Raw genomic sequence first — 22,335 nt, forward strand, 5'->3', positions numbered from 1 at the left:
TTCACACCTAATTGTCTGAAAGAGTAAGTTCTATATTTTTTAAGCGGAACATAGATAACCTGAGCTTCGCAATCACTTAAGAATGTATTCCTTAGTCTTCTGAAGGAGAGCAAGCTTGGACAAACTACACCTTGAAAAAAAATTATCAGCCATATACTCAAACAGGGTTCAACAGACAATCTCACACTTCCACAATGGGGACAGGTGTGTGTGTGTGTGTGTGTGTGTGTGTGTGTTTATGCTTCCCCTAATACTCTCTTTCCTTTTCTCAAAGTCTGAGTGAGTCAGCTCACACCCCTTCAATCATTCCCCAGTATAACTTTTTCTGGATTCACCCGTCTCTGGAAAGACTTTAAAAACGAAAAAAGAAATGACCAAAACAGAACCAAACAACATATAAGCACTCTGAAGATAAAAATACACTTAGCTATCTTTGTCATTCTACTTGGATTCTCAAAATGGTTGTGTCTTAAGTATTTAAGCTAAAGCTCACTGCTTAACCTGTGTTTGTTTCAGTTTTATGTTCACAGACTTTTCAACTGTTTACTGTTGTCACATGTCAGCTCTGGGGCTCATCTAATCGAAAAGTTACCTCTCTAGCACTGCAGATCTAAACACCTTAACTGAGAATCCTTAAAAACAATACAGCAGAAACAACTGAAAAAACACCCCTTTGTTCTATATACTTTTATTCTTCAAGGTCAATTGTTCTATAACTTCTAAAACAATATTTTCAAGCTCACAATTTTAAGTCAAACAAAAACTTTTGCCCTTATTCTACTTGCTGTAACAGTAAAAACATAAAATGATATTTTTATATAACTAATCCATGGGTCATAAACACTGGTGGTAATGAAGGAAAACACAAATACCACACTTCCTGAGACTTGACTAATAATCTAAAAATATAAGGACAGTTTAATTCTACAAGCTTGTAAATCTAATGACTCATGGAATCACAGACTATTTAAGGGTGAAAGGGACCTCTGGAGGTTATCTAGTCCAACAACCGCTCAAAGTAGGTCCAGTCAGATCAGGCTGCTCAGGACATTGCCCAGCTGAGCTCCATACACCTCCAAGGATGAAGGATCCCACAAGATCTCTAGGCACAAGTCCTTCCCAGGACTTGATCATCCTCACAGTAAAATATTTTTCTCTTATACCTAACTGAAATTTCTCACATTCCAACTAGAACTGTTGCCTTTTACACATTCACTGTGCACCTCCAGGCAAACTTCTCTATATCCTGCCCTCGGCATACAAAGAGCAATAAAAATCTTCCCTTTATCTTCTCTTCTTCAGAGGAAATAAAAAAAAAACCACACCCACAACAACAAAAAAACCTAAAGAGACCCCCAAACCACCACAATTCTAACAGCATCTCCTTGTATGTCCTCATCAATCCTGATGGTGTTCAAACTCTTGACTCTGAACATGTTGCAGTACGTTAGTGCCCTTTCTTGTACTAGGAAGCCCAGAACTGGACACAGTACTCATATGTAGCTTCAGAAGTGGTAAGAAGGGAAAAATTTCTTTCAATCTGCTGGCTGTTTTCTTGCTAATAAAGCCCAGTATGCTGCTGGCTTTCAATAATGAAAGGGCACACTGCAGACTCATCTGCAGCTTGATGTCAACCAGGACCCTGAAAACCTTTTCTAAAAAGCTCTTACCTAGCCAACTAGTCCCCAGCTTGTACAGGTGGCTGGGTTTACTTCTTTCTATCCTATTGTCCCTATTGGTAAAGGCATCCCATTGTCTAGGTCACCAACAATAATATTAAGGAATAATACCAATCCCTGATAGATGACACTGGTAACCAGGCACCACTTAGAAGCGATGTTGCCAATGACAATGCTTTGAGTCCAACAGCCCAGCCAATTTTCCACCAACCTTACAGTCCACTTACCCAGTCCATATACCACAAACTTCAACTTGGTCACTCGCTGTATCCTTACAGGGTGAAATGGGTTTTAGGAGGAGGTGGATTTGCTCCATAGCCTTCCCAGAGACTGAGGCTAAGCTGACATACCTACAGTTCCCCAGATCTTCCTTCTCATTGTTCTTGAATATAAGCGTGATGTTTGCTTTCTCAGATTCATCAGGAACATTCTCCTTTCTTCCTTTATCAATGCACTAGCCCCTTCTATTGCCCTTGAGATTCCTTGCCAGTTTCAACTTCAACTGAACTTTGGCTGTCTTACCTCCAACCCTGCACATTCATGCAATATTTCTACATTCCTTCCAACAGGCCATTTTGCTTTCACCCTCTGTGTAACTCTGTGTATCAGTTAGATTCCTCAAAATCTGTGACCATAGACACAAGCTCTATGCCCAAGTAACAGCCTTGAAAAGCACTCTCTCAACTCAACACTTCTCATGCTGTCATGAGAAAGTCCCAGAATGCAAAGAAAGGCCCCTAAAACACCTTAACCGTCCTTACTTTAGACAGGCTGCAGTATCATCTCATTTATATTTAAACATCACCAAAAAAGGAGGCAATCTGATCTTCCATCATAGAAACGGAATTTTATAGCTCACCTCCCCTGAATTCTTCTTCCACCAATCAGTTGCTTAAGCAGATAATTGGAACCTCAAATACCCTGGTTTTAAATAAGCTTTCTTGAAAGACTCAAGAGAACTAAAATTGAATGCTATGAGTTCAAACACAAAAACCCCTCTTTTTACTTTTGCCAGTACAAAAAAAATAAACCAATGTTTACCATGGAAAAGTCAAGTGCTACTATCTCAGTTTTCTTACTACTGAAATTTTCTCACTATTGAAACATTCTATGGGCCTATGTGCAGAGAGCCCAGATTGCTCATATTACCTGATCAAAAGTGCTTTCATCCTCCTCAGTCTGTCTCTGGAGTGGCTCCGTATGTATTCTATTCTGTAACCCTAGTTCTCACCTTATGACTGCCAACAAGTTGATTCACATACTGCTAACCTTAAAGTTAGATTTGTAGGTGTCCTTTGTTCCAATATATCTATTTCTGTAAAATACGTTGAAGAAATCTGACAGCATTATAGAACACCAGTTCTTAACAACAGAGGTCACTATATAGAACTATTCACTTGGTCTGCACTTTAGGTCTTCACTTCAACAATACCACAACGTTCCAGTTTTTTTGAGGTGGCATTGTAGTTCAACTGAGCTTTTCCCCCCATAGAATAGTAACAGGGTCTAAAAAGCAGCACTGACTTTGAAGAAGCAGTTTTCATTCTTGACAAGATATAAACTGATTTAGCCAACCAAAATCGACGCCACCACTTTCAAAGGTGGTTGGAGATTACCGACAGAAACACCCTTAAAATGAACTCAGTAATTCAGGCCTAATGGCTTTTCTTAAAACCTTATTTCTAGTTTTCAAGGGTTAAAATTAACACTACTCAAAATACTCTCTTTTCCCAAGTTGGTTACACAATTTTCTCTAGAAATTTTGTCATGGTAACTAAATGGAACGCTAGCCTGAAGCGGTTTCTGCTGGGTAGAGCAGAAGGGTTAAATATCTGCATCCATTACTGAAACTGATTCATTTTTAAATTGCTACAGTAGACACACCCTCACATCAGCTGTATTAATACAAACATGAAGATAACTGAACTTCTAGTTTAGTACTTTAGTCAAGAAAGCCAATTTTGTAAGCTTCTGGGTATTTCACCATAACCCTAGGCTAACCATACCATTTTCACATTCCTGTCCATTTTTACTAATTAGAAACAAGAACAATTCAAGTGACCAGCTCATAACACAAGTCAATGCAGCATATTATTTAAGTTTTCATACATTATTTTTTTTCCCTGTAAGAGGAAAAAGCTCTTGACATGTGATGCTTCAGGGACTGCAGAACTAAGAATTGGGCAGAGCAGATGAAAAGATAAATTCCACATTTCCACTCAATCTGATGTGTTGAAAAAACTCCTCATACAGTGCAAGAAGCCTAAGGAGAAGCAACAGTTTTCTATATATTCTGCTCAGCAAGATTATCGAGTCTCAAGTTTTCTTGTCTCATCTTCTGATTCACACGAAAAATGACCTTGTTGCCCTGGTCAATGTTCAATCGAAAAGTAACAACACAGTGAAGTAACTAGTAAATCAAAGGCTGGGTGAAGTCCAAAGAGTAGAAAGGAAAGGAAAAAGATTAAGGGTTGCAATTTGTGAATTGTTTATGATTTTGAAGCAGATTTCTTCAGTTAAAAACCAGCAGTAAGTTCCTGCCAAAGCTGAGAAATCAACTCATTGTAACTGCAAGCCAGCAGTTTCCCATGGCAACTGCAAAAATTTTGTCCAGGATTCAAGTTTTCATTTAAATCCTCTATGTTTTCAAAATTTACTTACTGTCAGTCCACTAAATAAATTAATGTAACCCTGTCTCATTCAGCCTGCCAGAGAGAGACTAATGCTGCTGTTGGTTAGAGGTTCAGCAAATTCTGACCATTCCAGTAGTTTTCCAGCTGTAGCCCAAGTGGACCACAGTTGTCTGTGGACAACTGAACAGAAGCAAGTGACCTAGATTTATTATATGGGATAACTATTTTCCACTTAGAGAATTTCAGAAGATCTGGAAGTTCCTTGGTTTTTGTTTAATGGCTGAGAGCAACTGCATTAGCTAAGCCTTTCTACTGATTATCTTCGTGTTCACAGCAAGAGATATTTAATAGTGCCTTTTTGACACTGCTGGGTTTTTTTATTCCCTGTCCTCTAAATTTCATAAATTGGAGCAACAAGGAATTTTCTCAAAGCTGTCTTCTTTCTACCCTGTATGCTATGGGCAATATTTGGGACAAGCGGTCTTTATACCACCTTCTTATCACATTTTACTGAAACAAACAAAAATAGCAAAAACATCCACAAGAAACCCTGCAGATGATCAAAAAGTAAAATCAAATGAACAGATGTTGAGAAGGGAACTTCTTGAATACAGAAAGTTAAATCTCTGTGTCTAAGAGGCCGAAGACATCAATAGCAAGTTTTCATTGCTGTTCTGGATCCACATCTAGTCTTTGCTATTAGTTTTGCTTGCCACATCCACCTGAGCTTCAATATTTAAAAAGCTGAAAAAAGGTTACTCAAAGAATTTCAGCATAACATTCCTGCTAAAGGACCCTCAAAGGTTTATCAAAAAGAGGTATCTTCTGTTCTGATGATAGTGTGACTCTCTCCAGTTGGCATTTTGCAGCAAGTTCTACAACCACAGCAGGAAGATGTAGATGTCCATGTATGTTTAAAATCAGTATCTACTTTGCAATTCTCTACTTTGACAGAAGCCTCAGCTGCTAATGATAACATCAATACTTGGTCTACACAAGTTAAGAAAATGAATTATTAGCCTGATGCTGGCTTTTGCCTGTCTTGATATGGCATTTAAAGTACTCCGAAAAGCTTTTATAAGCACCTCTACACTTATTTTGGCTTAAGTCAACAAAAAGGTACTTATCAAGCATACTTTCAGGTTTTATTTATTAGTGGTAAACAAGTATTTAGCTTATCAACCATAATCAAATGCAATCTGAAGTCTTTTGTCTCAGTCAAAAGAATACAAGTCCAGAAACAACTGCCAAATAAACTGAACTACTGAGCCGTTTGTGCTTCAGTTGTTGTATCAGCACTTTTAGAGACAAACTAACCTGATACATGAGTTGTTCAACAGAACAGTAACGAACCTACTGTTTCCTAGCTACAGCTTCTAGAAACTTATGCTACAATCCCAGCTTCAGAGATGTGTCAAACATATGCATTATCGAAAACAGTTGTTCTCCCCCCACAAATCCTTAATCTAAAACTTAAGTGAAAAATAGTGGAAACCACTCACCATTTCCATTAGCAAGTGATGAAACAGGAATAAAAGGACCAGTTTTGTGGCTTCTCTTAGCTCTTATGAATTCCTATTTAGAAGTTTCATCCAAAAGCACTCGCCTGTTAGGCAACAGCTCACAATAATGGCAGCAACTAGTTCTGACAGAATAAGCTGTAGCAGACAAAGGTATTTCTTCTAACAAGAGACTCTCCGTCCAAACTACTATTTTAATTGATGAGTGTTACTGCACTAAATATTCTAGATCACAAACAGAAACAGTCAATGATCAGACACTTTCCAAGCTACCTCTGCTTAGAAGAATTGTTAGAGTTTGGAATTAAAATTAAAATGCTTTAGTTATAGCACGAGGGCTTGTCTATCATACATGATCATGTGTCACAACCAAAAATAAGAATTAGCGGTTAAATGGTTGTGAGGAATCACAGACAGGTCTAATGACCGTGTACCTTGACATAAAACTAACGTTCATTCTAAAGAGATGTGTTAAGTACTGTATCCATCGAACACAGTGCAGCATCCATTTTCACAGGCAACACTGAGCTGGCTTAAAAGGGTTTTTCCTCCAGAAGTGACTGGCCAGACTCCATGTTTTAACACTGCTGCATTTTGATCTGATTTGGATGATCTGATTTCTACCCACTGATGATATCCACTCTGAGGGTATACTAAACAGAAAATACTCCAGCCCACATGCGTGCCAAATGATTGCTAAACAGGAGACATCAACCATACTTAAACCACAAATCAGATGAGGGCTCAGTGATTCAGTACTATACCATCAGCAGACTGACAACAGACGACACTATCAAAACAGAAAAATCTACAAAACACCTATTCATGTAGTTTCATACAAACTCAAGCTTAACACGTCAGATCATCTAATCATGGAATACTGAAAGCAAGTTTGGACAAATAAAAATACACTGTACCATGCTTCACTTCCTTGGTGCCACTAAGTTTGTATTAGAGTAAAATATTAAGTTCAAGGATAAAGCAATCCAAAGGTTTACTAATAGGATTCAGGCTATTTCCATCATTAGGTCATTGCTCCAAAAGTTAACCATCTGAGCAAAGAATCAAAGCCATTACCATCCAATCTGCACTTGGTTGTTAGCTCTGAATGAAAGCATTTTCAATTACTGTAAGAGCCTCAACATCTGTATTAAAATGCTCAGTACATGTTGTCCAAAGAATGCCCAGGAAGTGACTGATTTCCTTCTAGGAGAACAGTAGGTGCCAGCTATTTGGTTTCAGTTTCAATAGATGCCAGCTTGATATTTTGACTTCTATGCTTGATCTAAAAAACTAACAATAATAATAAAAAAACACCAACCCACAATAATAAACACGAGTTCTCAAAGTTATGGTTGTACTCCATGAATTCATGAAAGGATAAACAGGAAGATGAGTATACCTTCAAAATATTACTGCTATAGTTTAAAAAATACTGAATTCAAATGTTGTAACTGGGGCTTAGCATGATAAGCATGACTGATTTCTCTAGAATCTGAACAAAGGATATGTCCAAGGCAAGATCAAGTGTTCTGTCAAACCCAAAGCAATGAAGCTTAGCTTCTAAGGAAGTTTTCATATTAAGATTAGCAGTCATTATTTTCCTGTGCACACTGAGTTTACATTTTCTTCACACAGCAATGCATAAAAAGATATGAAATATTAAAAGTTCTATAAGTTTTGTGCCTTAACACAGATTTTTGTTGATACATTGAAGCAGCTGATGACTGGAATCACACAAAACATGGAAGTAAAAAAACTTGATCAGGAAAGTTATTTTTAAATACATAAAATAAATGCTGCTTGAAAAAAACCATACACATTAATATCCACAGAATGGCTCTGTAAACTAGTTATATACGCTTTGAGTATTCAGTTCACTGTAATACTGTCATTAACACTTACCAATATTGATATTGCACTTTTATAATTTAAACAATCCATCTACATAAGTTAAGCTATTTTCTCCAGTTTTTACCAGGAACTACTGTTGACAGTGCTTTAGTAAGTACAGTCTATTAACTTGTCACAAGAACTGAAGACTGTTATACTCTAATACCTACTTTGAAATTAAATGCATTTACTGTTGAGTTAGTTACTATCTCCGAGATAAATTTAAGTAACAGATAATTAGTGCTTTATTACAGGCTAGATTCAAGTTTTTTAAACCATGCTAAATATCCACCCCTTTAGTCAAGGAAGAGTTAATAGTATTATTAAAGTTACTGAGAAGCCAGAAATCCAAGAAATAAAGATTCTCCTAAATGCCCCACTTGAAAACAGAGGATCCTGCAAAATTTTTTATACAGGCCATACACAGAAATGCAGATTTCACCTCATTGGAACTCTCCTGACCAGTCTTTTTTGTATAAGAACCTGAAACCTCCTCCTCTCAATTGGATTACTTGAATCAAGTACTGGAAGCGTTTTTGAACAAACATAAAATCCTTTTAAAACATTTATTTCCTATGGTATTTGCATTCATAGCATCATTAACAAAACAGTTTAGAAGAGATATGCTGACAGCAACTGTTCTATGGACAGCTCTCTACCTATTGTCTCAAATGGCCTTCCAGCTCATCTTTCCTCCTTGAAGCTAATCACTAATTTATAGGCCACAAGTGTGTTAAAAAGCAAGTTCATAAGTTACTGCAGTTTGGGGAAAGAAAGTGTCAGTCATTCGACAATAACTATAAAGACTTGATCTTAGCTCATAAGAAACTTGGAGCACACAACTCTGTTTTATAAACTGACTCCATAATTAGATATGCTTCAGAATATTCTTTGAACTTTGGTTGGAAGTATGACAGGCAGATCTCCAGAATACCTTTCTAGTGATGTTTTGGTCTGTTCAGCTTATTAGCCACTGCATGCAATTACTCTGATTTTCAAAGTGTAGCTGAAGGGTAAGTAAAATGATTTCACCATTTCCCTTTTGGCCTGTAATCAGTGAGGAAGGCAGCAATGGATATAAGCAAAGACAAAAATCTAGACCATTCTTGTTGTAGCAAGAAAGTTACAAAAATTCTTTCTTTGGAGAAACACAATAACCCTTGGGATAATATGTATCTGTAATGAACTACAAAACTACACTGCACACGAAAAACTAATAGAGACCGTAAAAACGGGCAAAGTGCTAAAAAGCACCAAAACCCAAGTCCCTCAAGCTACTTCAAAGCCATACTCACATGTTTATTAGTTTACAAGACCATATTTCTCTTTCCCTTCCTACTCTCCTTCATCAGGATTTCAACTACTTTCAGGATAACATCAAGTTACTTGCTGTCCCTTTATTTATATAAAAACAAACAAACACAACAACAACAACAAAAACAAACAACACACACCAAAATACACACAAGTACATTCCAGTCAAACTGAGAATTAAGACAAGAACCGTAGCTTGTTCAATAGGACTTATTAACACTGTATTGCTTTGCAAGTCAGAAAGCTACAGAACTGCACTGTGTTGAGAGCACAACACAGATACCAGTCCCTTAAACATTTAAAGGAAACTATTGTTTCTCTCCCCACCTGCAGCATGTGATTGGAGAATTCACCATTGGTGGTTGCAATCAACATAGGCTCTAACATCAACCTGCAGTAAAAAAAGCCAATGGTATATCCAGCATCCAATAAAGATTTCAAACTCTTTAATATGAGCTGTGCTAATTTGCACCTGCCCCTCCGCATAACAAGCTAAAGGAGGAAAATATCCAATTATTCAAAACTGCTAAAACTGCAACTTGTAAGAAAAACAGCTCTTGTATAACCAACTGGTCAGTTATTGGCACCTAGTAATTCCAGCTACTGCTTTTGTCCTAGTAATAGATCTGTCTGCACAAGTGACAACTGTCTCTTTCCACAGAATTGTATTGATTGGTAAATACAACATACAAGATGGAGCTTTTGCTAGGGGAAGTAAAATTAAGAATAACTTACTACAAACCTTCAACTTCAGAAGTGTACAAATTAGGTACAAAGATGTAATTTTTTTTCATACTTTTGTCTGGACACATACTCAGAAGTTCAAACAAATATAAACACAAAGCCATAGTAAAACAGCTAAGAACACTCAGCTGGAGATATGTATTAGAAAAATGAATATGTGACTTAAGCAATACAATTTTATACATCCCCTAGCTTTCCATATCTTTCCTAAATTTTCTCTTTGACATTTCATCTACTCCTTTGAGCCTTTCAGTCTCAAAAATTCTCGGACTTGAGAATCCTGCATTTCTGAGTCCACTATGTTCTGCTTAAACTTGGGTAGAACGTTTGACCTTTAAGTCCTGTCATCTCAACAGTTAAGAATATGCTCCTTCAGAATAGGCATACAGAAGTTACTTGGACTAATGTGAACTGTCCATGTGATTCTTTATTTATGCATTCTGACACTGTGGCAACATCCATTCATTCAGTATTTTAACTTATGCGGCCTGCGTGACTTACCAAGTCCATGGTACCCAAGTCAGCATTCAATGCATAATCTTCACAACTAAAACAACTTTCCGCACATTATTTTAAATGGAGACAGAATACAAACCACTACAGAATTGTTCTCTTGGACTTCTAGAGACCTTAGCTCACCTTCCGTATGCCCTCCTATTGAAATCAAAATTAACTAACTGAATTGCAAGACAAGAGCTAGGCTTGAAAAACAAGGATTTGGTAAAGATAAAACTGATACCGGAGGGAGAACTGAGGTTAGAATAAGGCAGGGTGGGAGGAAAAGGAGCAGTACTAGAAGCAAATATTTTCCTCACACCACTGGATTCTCTGCTTGTTATTCATAACTTATTCCTAACTTTGTGCCATCATACTTATCATACTAGAGACCACAAACTCAGACAAAACAGGAATTTAAGGAACGGAATACATTAGTAAAACTTTCAGCAGCAAAGATTTAAATTCAATAGCTTATTAAAATCTGATTTTGATCACTCTCTCTACTTTTTGTAGCAAACACCAGTTAGACACAGGACAAGTCAGCATAATAAGAACTGCCCAAACAGAAACAAATAAGGAAGTACTTAATTTTTTTTTTTATTTAAGCACAAAAAAGTGAAACATGAGTCACATACTTAGGCAACCTCTTAAAGCCACCAAGAGTTTCAGAGCGCAGAAGCCAATTGACCAAACTACCAGGGCTACCGAGATGATTAGGGGACTGGAACACCTCTCTTACGAAGAAAGGCTGAGGGATTTGGCTCTTTTCAGTCTGGAAAAAAGACGGCTGAGGGGGGATCTTAAAAACACTTATAAATACTTAAAGGGTGGGTGTCAGAAGGATGGGGCCAGGCTCTTTTCAGTGGTGCCCAAGGACAGGACAAGAGGTAATGGGCACAAACTTGAGCATAGGAAGTTCCACCTAAACATGAGGAGGAACTTCTTTACTTTGAAGATGGCAGAGCACTGGAACAGGCTATCCAGAGAGGTGACGGAGTCTGCATCTCTGGAGACATTCAAAACCTCCCTGGACGCGTTCCTGTGCAACCTGCTCTAGGTGACCCTGCTCTGGCAGGGGGGTTGGACTAGATGGTCTCCAGAGGTCCCTTCCAACCCTATGATTCTATGAAACAAAACAATCATAGGCCTGACATCAACATCTCAGAAAGATACTACTACATTCAACAGTTCCAGATTTGTGATCTGTCTTATGAACTCTGTTTACATTGCAGATGAAAATGGCTTCAGAATCAGTTATATCTGTACCTTCACAAAAAGGACAGGTTTTAGAATTCTGGGATGTTCGTTCAGTTAGCAAGTCATACATTCCACCACAACACCAGGTTTACAGGTGAGTTTGTAACTCCATGTTGCTCCTATAAACTACTTACAGAATTGATGCACAAACTATTAATATTTGTGAGCAACTCTTTGACACATGTCCTCAGACTCTTTCGGGTCAGACCAGGGATATTAATTAGCCATCCTGAAAAGGTGTTTGTCCATCAACCTTATACGTCTTATTGTACTCACTACTAAAAAGCAGCTGCCAAGCTGTGTTCTTGTGAAAGTTCTTCCAGTATATTTATGGCATTTTAGCTAAGAGTAATTCTACCACAAATATGGAACCTGCTAACAGCAGGTTACTGTAGCAAGCAACTGTCTTGTTTCATAAAAGAAAGGTTTAGGTCATCATGTTCAAATTTACAAACAGTAAATTGAACACCAACTTCAAGTAGAACTAAGCAGTAAACCAAAACTGTATCTTTAGAAATCACACTCCAGCTCACTCAGTGATCAAGAGGAAAACGACAGAAGGCCTAGAATACTCCAGATAAAGAAAAACCCATATAGTACAAGTATTAGCATAAAACTGAGGAGTTACAATACAGAGATATCCAAGAGGCTCCACAAGGGATAAACTCAGTCCAGCAGCTCACAGGTCAGTGCTAGCCCTGATATGCCCCTGGACAAACTGCTAAAGTATACTTGCACTGCACTGTAATCCAGCAAGGATTGCAGGCTCTCTGTCACTTAAAGGCAAGAAAACTGTTTCCAAACCAGAGGCAATTCAGATATCAATGCAGCTATAATAATGAAGTGCATTTCAGCATTCAACATAGCGAGGCAGGGTGAATTTCAATATATCCATGGTATGGTTAATCTGTAGCTCAGGTTATCCATCCAAATATAATAACCGTTTAAGCGTTCCTTTTCATTTAGTTTGTTTCTTAAGGAGTAGAAGTCATTTCAATGGACACCCAAAAGAATAGAGGTTACCCCTCAAAAGTTATTTCTCCATTCTAATCATTCTTCTCGCAGACATATTTAAGTATCTTCTCTTTTTCACAACACTTAAACCTTAACTATACCCCTGACCGCTACCTCTTTTTCAAAACGGTATTTCTAAACAATGTTTTTGGTTTAGTCTCTTCAGTTAGTTTTGCAGTAGTCAAGTTTTCTGCATTTCTCAAAACATGTATACAAACATCATTATTCCCCAAAGAACTGCAACTAGTATCATAATTTTGTGAAGGATGCAAAGGTAGTTGCTGTTTTCTAGTTGAGTTATTGAAGGTCCTCTAGGGATTTAGTTTTGTTTGTTTTGTCCTTTAAAAAAAACAAGACTCCACACCAGAAATGCCTACTAGCCAAGGATACATGTACATACTTTCTGAAAACATTTGTTTCACAGCCTACCATCACTTCAGCTTCCCAGTAGGAAAAATCTGGTGCTTCCAGTTTGGTTGACTGTCCTATATTCTTATAGTATTAGGTTAGATGATTTATCAAACATAACTGTAAGCAGTGGTGTGCTTAGGAAGCAACGATATAAGGGATTACAGCAGCCCACAAAGTGAGGAATTCTCAGTTAAGCTATGGGAGATGAAATTACTGTAGACCAAACATTTATTGTAACCTCTTTCTTACAAATCCAAGTTTATCTTGCCAAAAACTTTGTGTGTAGAGACTGAACAGGAATTATACTTAGCCACTGGGGAAGCAGGATAAAGAAAAGGAAAAAAAGCAAACACCATTCACATTAAGAAGTTCTGCAGGCTTAATATACCCTGCTGCTCTTCTAACTAGTACTTTTTAACCCTCTGTTCCCTCCCTTGAGGGAAGCAAGTGTCTCTAGTCCGCGTGGGTCCTCCTTACGCATTTAACTGCACATTTGATTCATCTATTCCCATGAAAGCTTCTGCTTTCTTGGTGAATTTCAAAAATTTGAGTGGATGTACGTGGGAAGAGTGCAGAATTCCTTCAATCCCCTCAGTTCCTGCAAAGACACCTCTGAAGACAATATATGTTGGCTATATTCAAAAGGAAGACATCAAAGAAAGCTAACAGTAAGAACTACTGTTTAATCTAGTTATCATAAAAATAGATGACACCATTAAGTGTTAGCATAACATATTAACTACAGTACTTCAGTAGAAATTTAACATTTACCATAAAGAAAAAGTTGACACAAGTCAAGAAACAGAGACCAATAAGGTGTTTCTTACAAAAGGCAGACATCTTACAGGACTATTCAAACTTTACAATTAATCTTTCACATTTTTATCGAGTAGAAGACAACAATGTCTTCCAAATGCACAGACTGGCAGCACTAAGATCTCTTTTACTAGGCAACAAAACAGTATCATTTGGCATTGGTTTGTTTCACTGCCACCCTCAAAACTACTGTTTCTGTGAAAGATTCTTTCTGAATAAAGCATCTTTAGGAGAATGCAAGATCTCTTTACACAGAAATACATAAAATGCAAATGGAGACTCTTCTGCCTCTGTAACCTTTCTTTGTCCAAGAACTACTGAAGTGGCAGAAACTTTTTCTACTTACAGAAGATAAACCATGTCATTGAAAAGAAAGGTTTTCACATTGTACTTTAAGTAAGTTTCACCTGCTGTTTGAATCAAAGTCTGAGAGACATTAAGCTACCATCTTCTTGGTACCTACTAACCAAATCTAAGATTAAAAAAAAAAAAAGAGAGAGAGATACTAATGGCTCCAAAGACAGAACCTCCGCAGTTTATTACACACAAGTGAAGATTATCTGATTATCAGAGTTCAACTCTTCTAGCCTGAATGACGACATCCATTTTTACTATTATTCTTAAAGTGCCCGGGGTCATCTGGTCAGCATTTCAAGCCCTGCCATTCAGGTATGAAACAAAATCAGAGGTCAAACCCTTTATGTTGTAATTGCCAGTAAAACGGCAATACTATAGTCAAAAGCTGTATTGTTTTCAATCAACTAATGAGGAAACAAGACTAAAACAAGAAACAAAACAAGTGAGAAGTTGGAAATCAAGTTTCAGGAAGACAGACAAGAAAGAATTTTATGAAGAAGCAGACTGTAAGATATATAAGACTGCCTCCCACATTACAGGCAGAGGAAATTTCTGCTACTGCAAAGTTTATATAAGTAAAATTCCTGAACGTTAAATCATACTTAGAACAGGAAAGCAGCAGGGAGCAGAAGCCATACAGCCGATAAGAAAGACAGTCAAAAGAGAACATCCAGCATGGAAAAGATACTTTTCTAAGAACTGTAACTATGAAAGCATGATTTGCCCTCACATATTTCATTAATTTGGGAACGAAGAGTGTGAAGTTCCAACTGAGGCTTCTCGTACAGTCCAAGGATTTATAGAGTTCTCTTGCCCCTCCTCAATGTACATTTCCTGTTGTGCAGTGAAACATAAGCTCATTCTTGTACTCTTTTCTTCCCTGAAGGTACCTCCCTTTTCTTCGTTCAGTTTCACAAAACCCACCAGTACCCCTATAAAACCAGAAATTAGCCAAAAAATTAACAAACCACAAGGAAGGAAGAGGAGCAGTCCAAACTTGCTCATATAAGCTTTGTTTCCACAGGAAACCATGCTAAGAGTTTACTAGCCCGCAATCTGTCAAGAAAACATAATGAACTGAAAAGAAAACATTAGACTTCTCGTGTTACTGGCAAGTAGGATGCTGAACAGCTGATGACAGAAAGCATATTTGCACATGGGAGAAAGAAATTAACAAGATTTGTTTGTAAATAAGCAGAAAATTCGCATAGTTTATTCCCATTCTACATTAGAAGCAGTTCTAAATTCCCATAGTTTATTCCCATTCTACGTTAGAAGCAGTTCTAAAATGTAAGATTGTTCAAGGATTGTAGGTTTCTTTTACTGTAATCATCTAACCACAGACAGTATCTCTCTTTTAAGGATTTCTGCCTCATTAGTACAGTTAGATGATGCCCTTCAGCCTCTTTACTATAGCATCATCGAGGCTGGCTCAAGCCTCTTTCAGTAGAAGATAGAACTAAGTATTTGACTTTGCACTGAAGCGGATGAAGAGTGATCACATAAATCCATTTGCTACATGAGTTGCAGTGCGACTCTTCCAGAGTGGGAATACAAAGAAAAGCTTTGTAATTAGTACTGCAGTGATCTTGTAGATATAAACTGATTCAAGATGGTTACTGCCAAAGTTTTTGCCTCAGCAACAGATACACAAGTATTGTGCAGTGAGCTCTCTAGGTATACACGAAATTCCTGTAAAACCTGTAGCAAGAATCCAAATCTGCTGCTGAAACACTCTGGAGGCCCCCAAAACGGAGAAGAAATAAGACGCATTAATGTCGTATTCAACTTCATTACACACACATAGGTACATGACCCTTATCAAACAGATGAAGTGGGATAATTATATTATTCCCAGTTATTACCTCTAGCACTATACAAAGAGAGCAGAGTATGTGAGTGCACAGCCACTTTGATGCAAAGTCCAGTAGCTGAAACTGTCAGAGAAGACTATTCAAGCTAATCTGTTGGACTTTGTACTAAAGCAGCTGGAAGTACTTGCACACATTTCTTTTTGCCAAGAGCGCTATAAGTTTGGGTAGTGCTTTTCAACCAAAGTTGACAAGTGGAGCAGGAAGAACTCAAGTCATCACAGCAAGATACGTCAGCATGTGTTAAGCTCCCAAACACAATCATTAACTTGTTCAGAGATCTAAATAATTATAGCTAAATTACATGTAAACCTCTGCTCTGATGTAATAGTTTCTAGACGATATTCCTGAACACTAAGGATTCAGTGAAGCGGTATCTTGCCCTTATGTACACTTTTCCCACAAACCTCATTGACAACTGAAGGCAAATGAGGACAGAATCCAGCCTCCAAATACTACAATGTACCTGAAGATTATTCACCCATTACACGGGTGCCTACTGTTCCAATAGCACTCACCCTAACCAGATACCAAAACACTTTACAGAAGGTTAATGAATTAAGCCTCAACACACCCGGTAGCTTAGCATCACCCTATTAAGGATGAACCCTGAGGCACAGAGATGAAGGATAACCAAACCAAGGCCACACATATGCATATACACGTAGGATCAGGGAGGCAGGACTGGGATATGGACTGTCAATTTAGAAAGTTTCACGTACTGCCAGCACATATAAACGCACAAGGGTCGACCCGGGGGGCAGGAGGGGAACAGGGCGGCGCGTGAAAAAAGGAACCCCAGGAACCGAGAGAGCAGCGAGGAGGGGGCGGGGGAGCGCGCCCTACCGCCTGGACCCTCACCACCACCGCGGGAACTTCCCACAGAGCCTGCCCCCAGGCATGTCGCGGTTCCTGCCACCCCCGCGGCCCCGCCCGGTCGACCCACGAACGGAGGGCCCTGAAGGCTCCCTGCACATCCCTCCCTCCTCAGCCCGCAGCGCCGCCTCGCCCACCCCAGGCCCTCGCCGCCGCTTCCTCCTCCTACCTTGGCCACGTAGTCCTTCACCTCATCCAAGTCTCCATTTTTGAGAGCCCACATGAACTCCTTGTCAGACATCGCGGCCGCCTAGTAGAGACGCGGGCGGGCGAGGCGGCGGCGAGGGCGACGGCGCGGCGGGCAGGAGCCCCTCCCCCGGCTGGCGGCCGCTCGCTGCCGGCCGGCGGTTGGGCTGGCGGTTGGTCGGGGGGCGGCGGCAGTTAGGGCGGTTGGGGCTCGGCGCCGCGCAGCGAGGCCGGGCGCGCGGGCAGAGGGAAGCGCGGCGGCGTCCGCCTGACTGAAGGGAAAAGCGGTTTACTTGCGCGCGGCGCTTCCGCTTCCGGTTGCCATTTCGCTCGCCTGCCCACCCCACCGAAACGCCCACGCGGGACGGGGGGAAGTGCGGGGGGGGAGACGGCGGGGGGCGCATGCGCCGCCCACAGAGTGCCGCTTCGCGCATGCGCCCACTGTAAGCGTCCCGCTGTTCCCGGAGATACGGCGGGGGGGGAAGAAGAGGGGGAAGCGGCTCGGCGCATGCGCCGTCACTTCCCGCCGCCTCGCCCCGCCCCCGGCCGCCCCGGGGGGTTGCCATGGTGACGCGGCCTGCGCCGGGCCCCTCAGGCCGTCTGGCCCGCTCGCCGGCGGGGCCGCTGAGGCTGCCGCCGGCTGGGCAGGCGAGCCCTGTGAAACTCAGCCGTGGGCAAGCCTACGCTTACCTCACCATGTGCCCGGGACCCTGCGGAAGATGCGCGTGGGGCGTTGAGTCTCCGCCCGGGGCGCTGCGGCATGGCCGGGGGCGCGGCAGGCCGCGCTGGGGGTCGGCGGACCGCTGGCTCCTGCCTCCCACCCGGCTGAAGAGCTTCAGCCTGTTGAAGTGTCTGTTCCCACTGAGGAACTGAGTGTCTAAATAGCTGTTCTGCAAAACCCGAGGCACTGAACATGCTGCAAATAATTATCGTAATGCTTCCAAAACATGAGCGGGGAGACATAAAAGGAAGTATGTGATAATTAATTAATGTGTTGGCACTTGTCGGTTGCATCTGTTTTCTGAAACCACATGTTTTGCATATGGGGCATACAGCCTGTTGTGTGAATCATGCCTGACTGCTAACAGGCAGACGCTCTTCCTAACCCCCTCTGGCAAGCATCATACTGAATCATAGAATCGTAGAATAGTTTGTGTTGGAAGGGACCTTAAAGACTATCTAGTTCCACCCCCCCTGCAATGAGCAGGGACATCTCTCACTAGATCAGGTCAATCAAAGCTCCATCCAACCTGATGTTGAATGTTTCTGGGAGTGAGGTACTAACCACCTCTGGGCAACCTGTTCCAGTGTTTCACGACTCTCATTGTAAAAAAAATCCCTCTTTTAGGTTAAAACCATTACCCCTTGCCTTATCGCAACAGGCCCTGATGAAAAGTTTGTCCCCATCTTTCTTATAAGCCCCCTTTAAGTACTGAAAGGCCACAATAAGGTCCCCCCCGAGCCTTCTCTTCTCCAGGCTGAACAACCACAACTCTCTCAGCCTGTCCTCACCGGAGAGTTGCTCCATCCATTGTCTTCGTGGCCCTCCTCTGGACCCGCACCAACAGGTCCATGTCTTTCTTGTGTGAGGACTCCAGATGCAGCGCTCCAGCTGGCGGTCTCACCAGAAAGGAGCAGAGGGGCGGAATCATAGAATAGTTTGGGTTGGAAGGGGCCTTTAAAGGTCATCTAGTCCAGCCCCCCAACATCCTGAACACCATTGGAGCTGCTCCGCTGTGACTGTCCCCAACACACCCAGTCTGGCAACAGTATGAAAATGTACAGATACTGTTTAAAGTACCAATGCTCTTATTAATGAGAAGGAGGGGGCACTCCACCATACAGCCAAAGAAAATTTGTAAGAGGGGGTGGTGGTGCCATACAGCTTGTGATATTTCTGTGTTTTCTTTGTATTTCTGAACCACAGAAATGTTAAATATGTAGGGCTTTGCAGATTTTTGTCAGGGATTAAATGGTATTTAAATGAAATATCTAGAATGTTGCTTGCAAAGAAATAAAAATTATAACCTTTCAAGTTGGATTAATTACGGATTTCACTTATAAACAGAATTTTTGAAACACATGATTTTGTCCCCGTTCCTTTTCCTAATGTTATTAAAGAAAAAGAAAACAAAAAACTGTGAAAGACAAATGGTCAAGTGCCCTTGCATTTTTTTGTAAATGCTCCCACAACATGCATAAATAAAAATTTTCAGTGCTGAATTTTCAGTCTGCAGAAACGGTAAGCTAGTTCGGATTTTTTAATAAGTTAAATCCAATTTCTTCCTTTTTTGGCAGACTAATCCTGAGTTAAGTCTGGTGCAAACATATTTAAAATTCTGTATACTTAGATATTTCAGTATGCATCAAGGAGCCAAGTTGTGACCATATTTTTTAAAATTCTGCTGAACACTTCTGTCGCTATATTTCTATTCACTAGCCTGCGAATCCAGTCTTTCAATTTTACCAACGATTTTCCTATGGTATCCTTACCCCTGTTTCATCACTGAAGCAGAAAAACTTTCACACTTCCCTCTTGCTCTATGTCGCAGGTGGAGTGCTTAACTTCACTTGTAAGAGAGAAGTAGTGAAATGTTTATTAACATAAAACAGTGATTTAACAAAGTTAGCAGTGAATGCGACAGTGTTTTACGAGATTCGATGCCAGGGTACACCTGATTATTTACCGCATAGAGGCCAGGGTCAGACCAGCTGTCAGGGAGACCCTCCCGTTGAGTCACGAGGTTCGGAAAGGACCCCCTGGCTTTCTAAACTCCTTCTCAGAGAGGAGTCTGGGTGCGGCTGGATCCAGTCCTAGTCCCAGACTTGGTCAATGGTTTATGTCTAAAGGATTATATATGCGCAATCAATCCTTGTATCACTTAGCTAAAATTTCAAAGTTTAGCATGCTATTAGTCACTCACCGAGAATCTGTTGTGGCGAGGAATCTCTCGACCTCGAGGAGAAGAACCTTAAGCGAGCGTCCCCACTCAAGGGGAGATCCTGTCGTGCAGCCCGCTGCCGTGCAGGAGAGCTCAAAGGGCTCTTGGGCTGTCCGCTATTTATGGAGTAAGATAATTGACCTATAGTCATATTCTCATGGGAACAAGATAGCTAGGTCCCCACTCCAGACAGTGTTTTGGTTATGTTGCCAGCCATCTCCAACAGTTCAAGTGCAACTCATAGCAACTCCCGCTGATGGCCATGGCTTGAGCAGGAGCCGGGGAGGGGGAAAGGGGAGAGCACACTGCCACACTCTACCAGTTCTGTTACCTAAAGTACATGGTTTTGTCGGGCATTTCTCCCCTTCTACCTCATACATGCCTTTTCTAGAGGTACAATAATTGGTTAGCTTCAGGCCCAAATTCTAAATGGCTTTTGTCTGTGTAGTGACTAATACTGGATCTTTCAGGCATGCATCCAGAAATAAAAAACCCATACCTGATGCCATTTTCTCACTGTGGGATGCTGTCATATATGCCTTAGAAGCTGCATGCACTGCCTTAGTCCTCTTTCTTTTCCTTTTTTCGAGTTTAGTTCCAACTCCTAGAAATCTGTTTGCATGTACGAACTTTGGGTTTTAGACATATTAATTAGAAAAAAAATGAGAAAGAAATACAGTGAATAAAAATTTAGCAAAGGAATTTCTTAAACAGATCTTTTTTCTCTTGAAAGCACTATAAAGTTACAGATATTTAAAAAGAAATGTAGTACTATTATTACAATCCTGAAACTCAGAACTGCTTTAACACTGGTAGAGATACAAGCCAAATGTATTACAAGCAAGAACAGTCAGCATAGCATGTCTTTATATGTTCTCTATGAATCTCTGCTTCATTGTCTGATTAAAAACTGTTATTTCTATTCCGCAGCCCGCAAGGAATTTTAGAAGCAGCATGAGATGCATTGCCCCATCTTTTAAATGGCTGGAAGAGACAGGGAGTGATAATGAGTTAAGGTGGAGGAAGACTGCTAGATCGACCAACTGTGCCTTCTCTAGCCCAGTTATTTCCATTGAGATGAAATTCATCTCTCTGCTTATTGGTTAAGCCCTGTTTTGAAGGGCTACTTACCTGCTAGCGTGTCCCATAGACTCATTCTGCTCTGCTGACCAGAGCTTCACTTCCATAAGCGAATCTCACTTACGAAATATAAACATCATTAATTTTTTTGCATGTATCTTCACGTATTTGTCGTTATACTTTTGCATAGAAATGTGGCTTTCTCTTTATCTGTTTCAACAAATCATAATTCATTATTATTATCAACTGTATTCAGTTATACAATGTTGTTATTATATAGTGCATATGCTTGTATAAATCATAAAGGCAGTACACAAATAGACTGGAATACAAGACAATTCAATGAATTTAGCTATCCAAATAAAAAACAGAACAACATAAAAACCCAAGCAAGAGACTTGAACGCATACTTGTACCCTTGCAGGTTTTATTGAAAAACGCCTGCTTGATCTCATATTTACTATATTCCCTTTGTGTAGTGCCAAATAATTCATACACAACAGCTGTTAGTTCAGCAACAATAGCCAAGCTGTAATATAAAATATCATCATATAGAATGCATTGTATTGAGGAGAAAATAATAAAGTTAACAGCAGACTAGATAAAGGTATGGAACTGACAAGAGAGATCTAGGATTGAGAGCTGAAAACTGGACAATTGATTGTCTTTCCGTTTATTCGTTTATCACATTTGTACTATTTGGTGCAGTTTGTCTGTGGTGGTGATTACCAGAGAAGAAACGTCAATATCTTAGCCTTACTTTTTGAATTCAGCAACAGTTTTACTTCATCTTAGCCAAAAAAATTTTTGGGCTTTGGTCCATGCATCTCAAACCTTATTGTACAAGATATGAAAGACAAGAATGTCCTCTGTCCCTGACTTCTTTCTTTAGCTGTGTGAATCTTTGGTGAAATAGGTTAGTATTTGCTGACATTACTGCAAATAAATTTCTTCCTAACTTTTAGAAAATCTGTGCAAATATTTGAAAAGTAAATATATATATATAGACACACACACATATATATATATAAACACACATATATATGTGTGTGTATATATATGTATGTATGGGGCCAGGTTTAGCTTTGCCTGTCTGTGATATGAAGTGTCTGAAGGAAGGGGGAGTGGAAAGGAAAAGGAAATAGGAGTTATTTTTTCCCTCCCAGGGTCACACAGGATTGCAGCCAGGGAAACCCAACAACTGTTGGCTGTAATTGTTGCGGTCCTTGAAATAGCAGGGGAAG

The 22,335-nt window shown here is 40.1% G+C and overlaps 1 protein-coding gene across 1 annotated transcript in view; it reads right to left on the bottom strand.

Moving 5' to 3' along the window:
* Positions 1 to 17,481, bottom strand: part of MTPN (myotrophin) — a 41,712-nt gene extending 24,231 nt beyond the window's left edge. Inside the window, exon 1 of the mRNA XM_063319641.1 lies at positions 17,053 to 17,481. Within this exon, the coding sequence (XP_063175711.1) occupies positions 17,053 to 17,124 (72 nt within the window). The 5' untranslated portion in view covers positions 17,125 to 17,481. The remainder of the gene's footprint in view (positions 1 to 17,052) is intronic.
* Between the last annotated feature and the right edge of the window lie 4,854 nt (positions 17,482 to 22,335).

Source organism: Chroicocephalus ridibundus, chromosome 1 (assembly GCF_963924245.1).
Source record: "Chroicocephalus ridibundus chromosome 1, bChrRid1.1, whole genome shotgun sequence".
NCBI classification, from domain to species: Eukaryota; Metazoa; Chordata; class Aves; order Charadriiformes; family Laridae; genus Chroicocephalus; species Chroicocephalus ridibundus.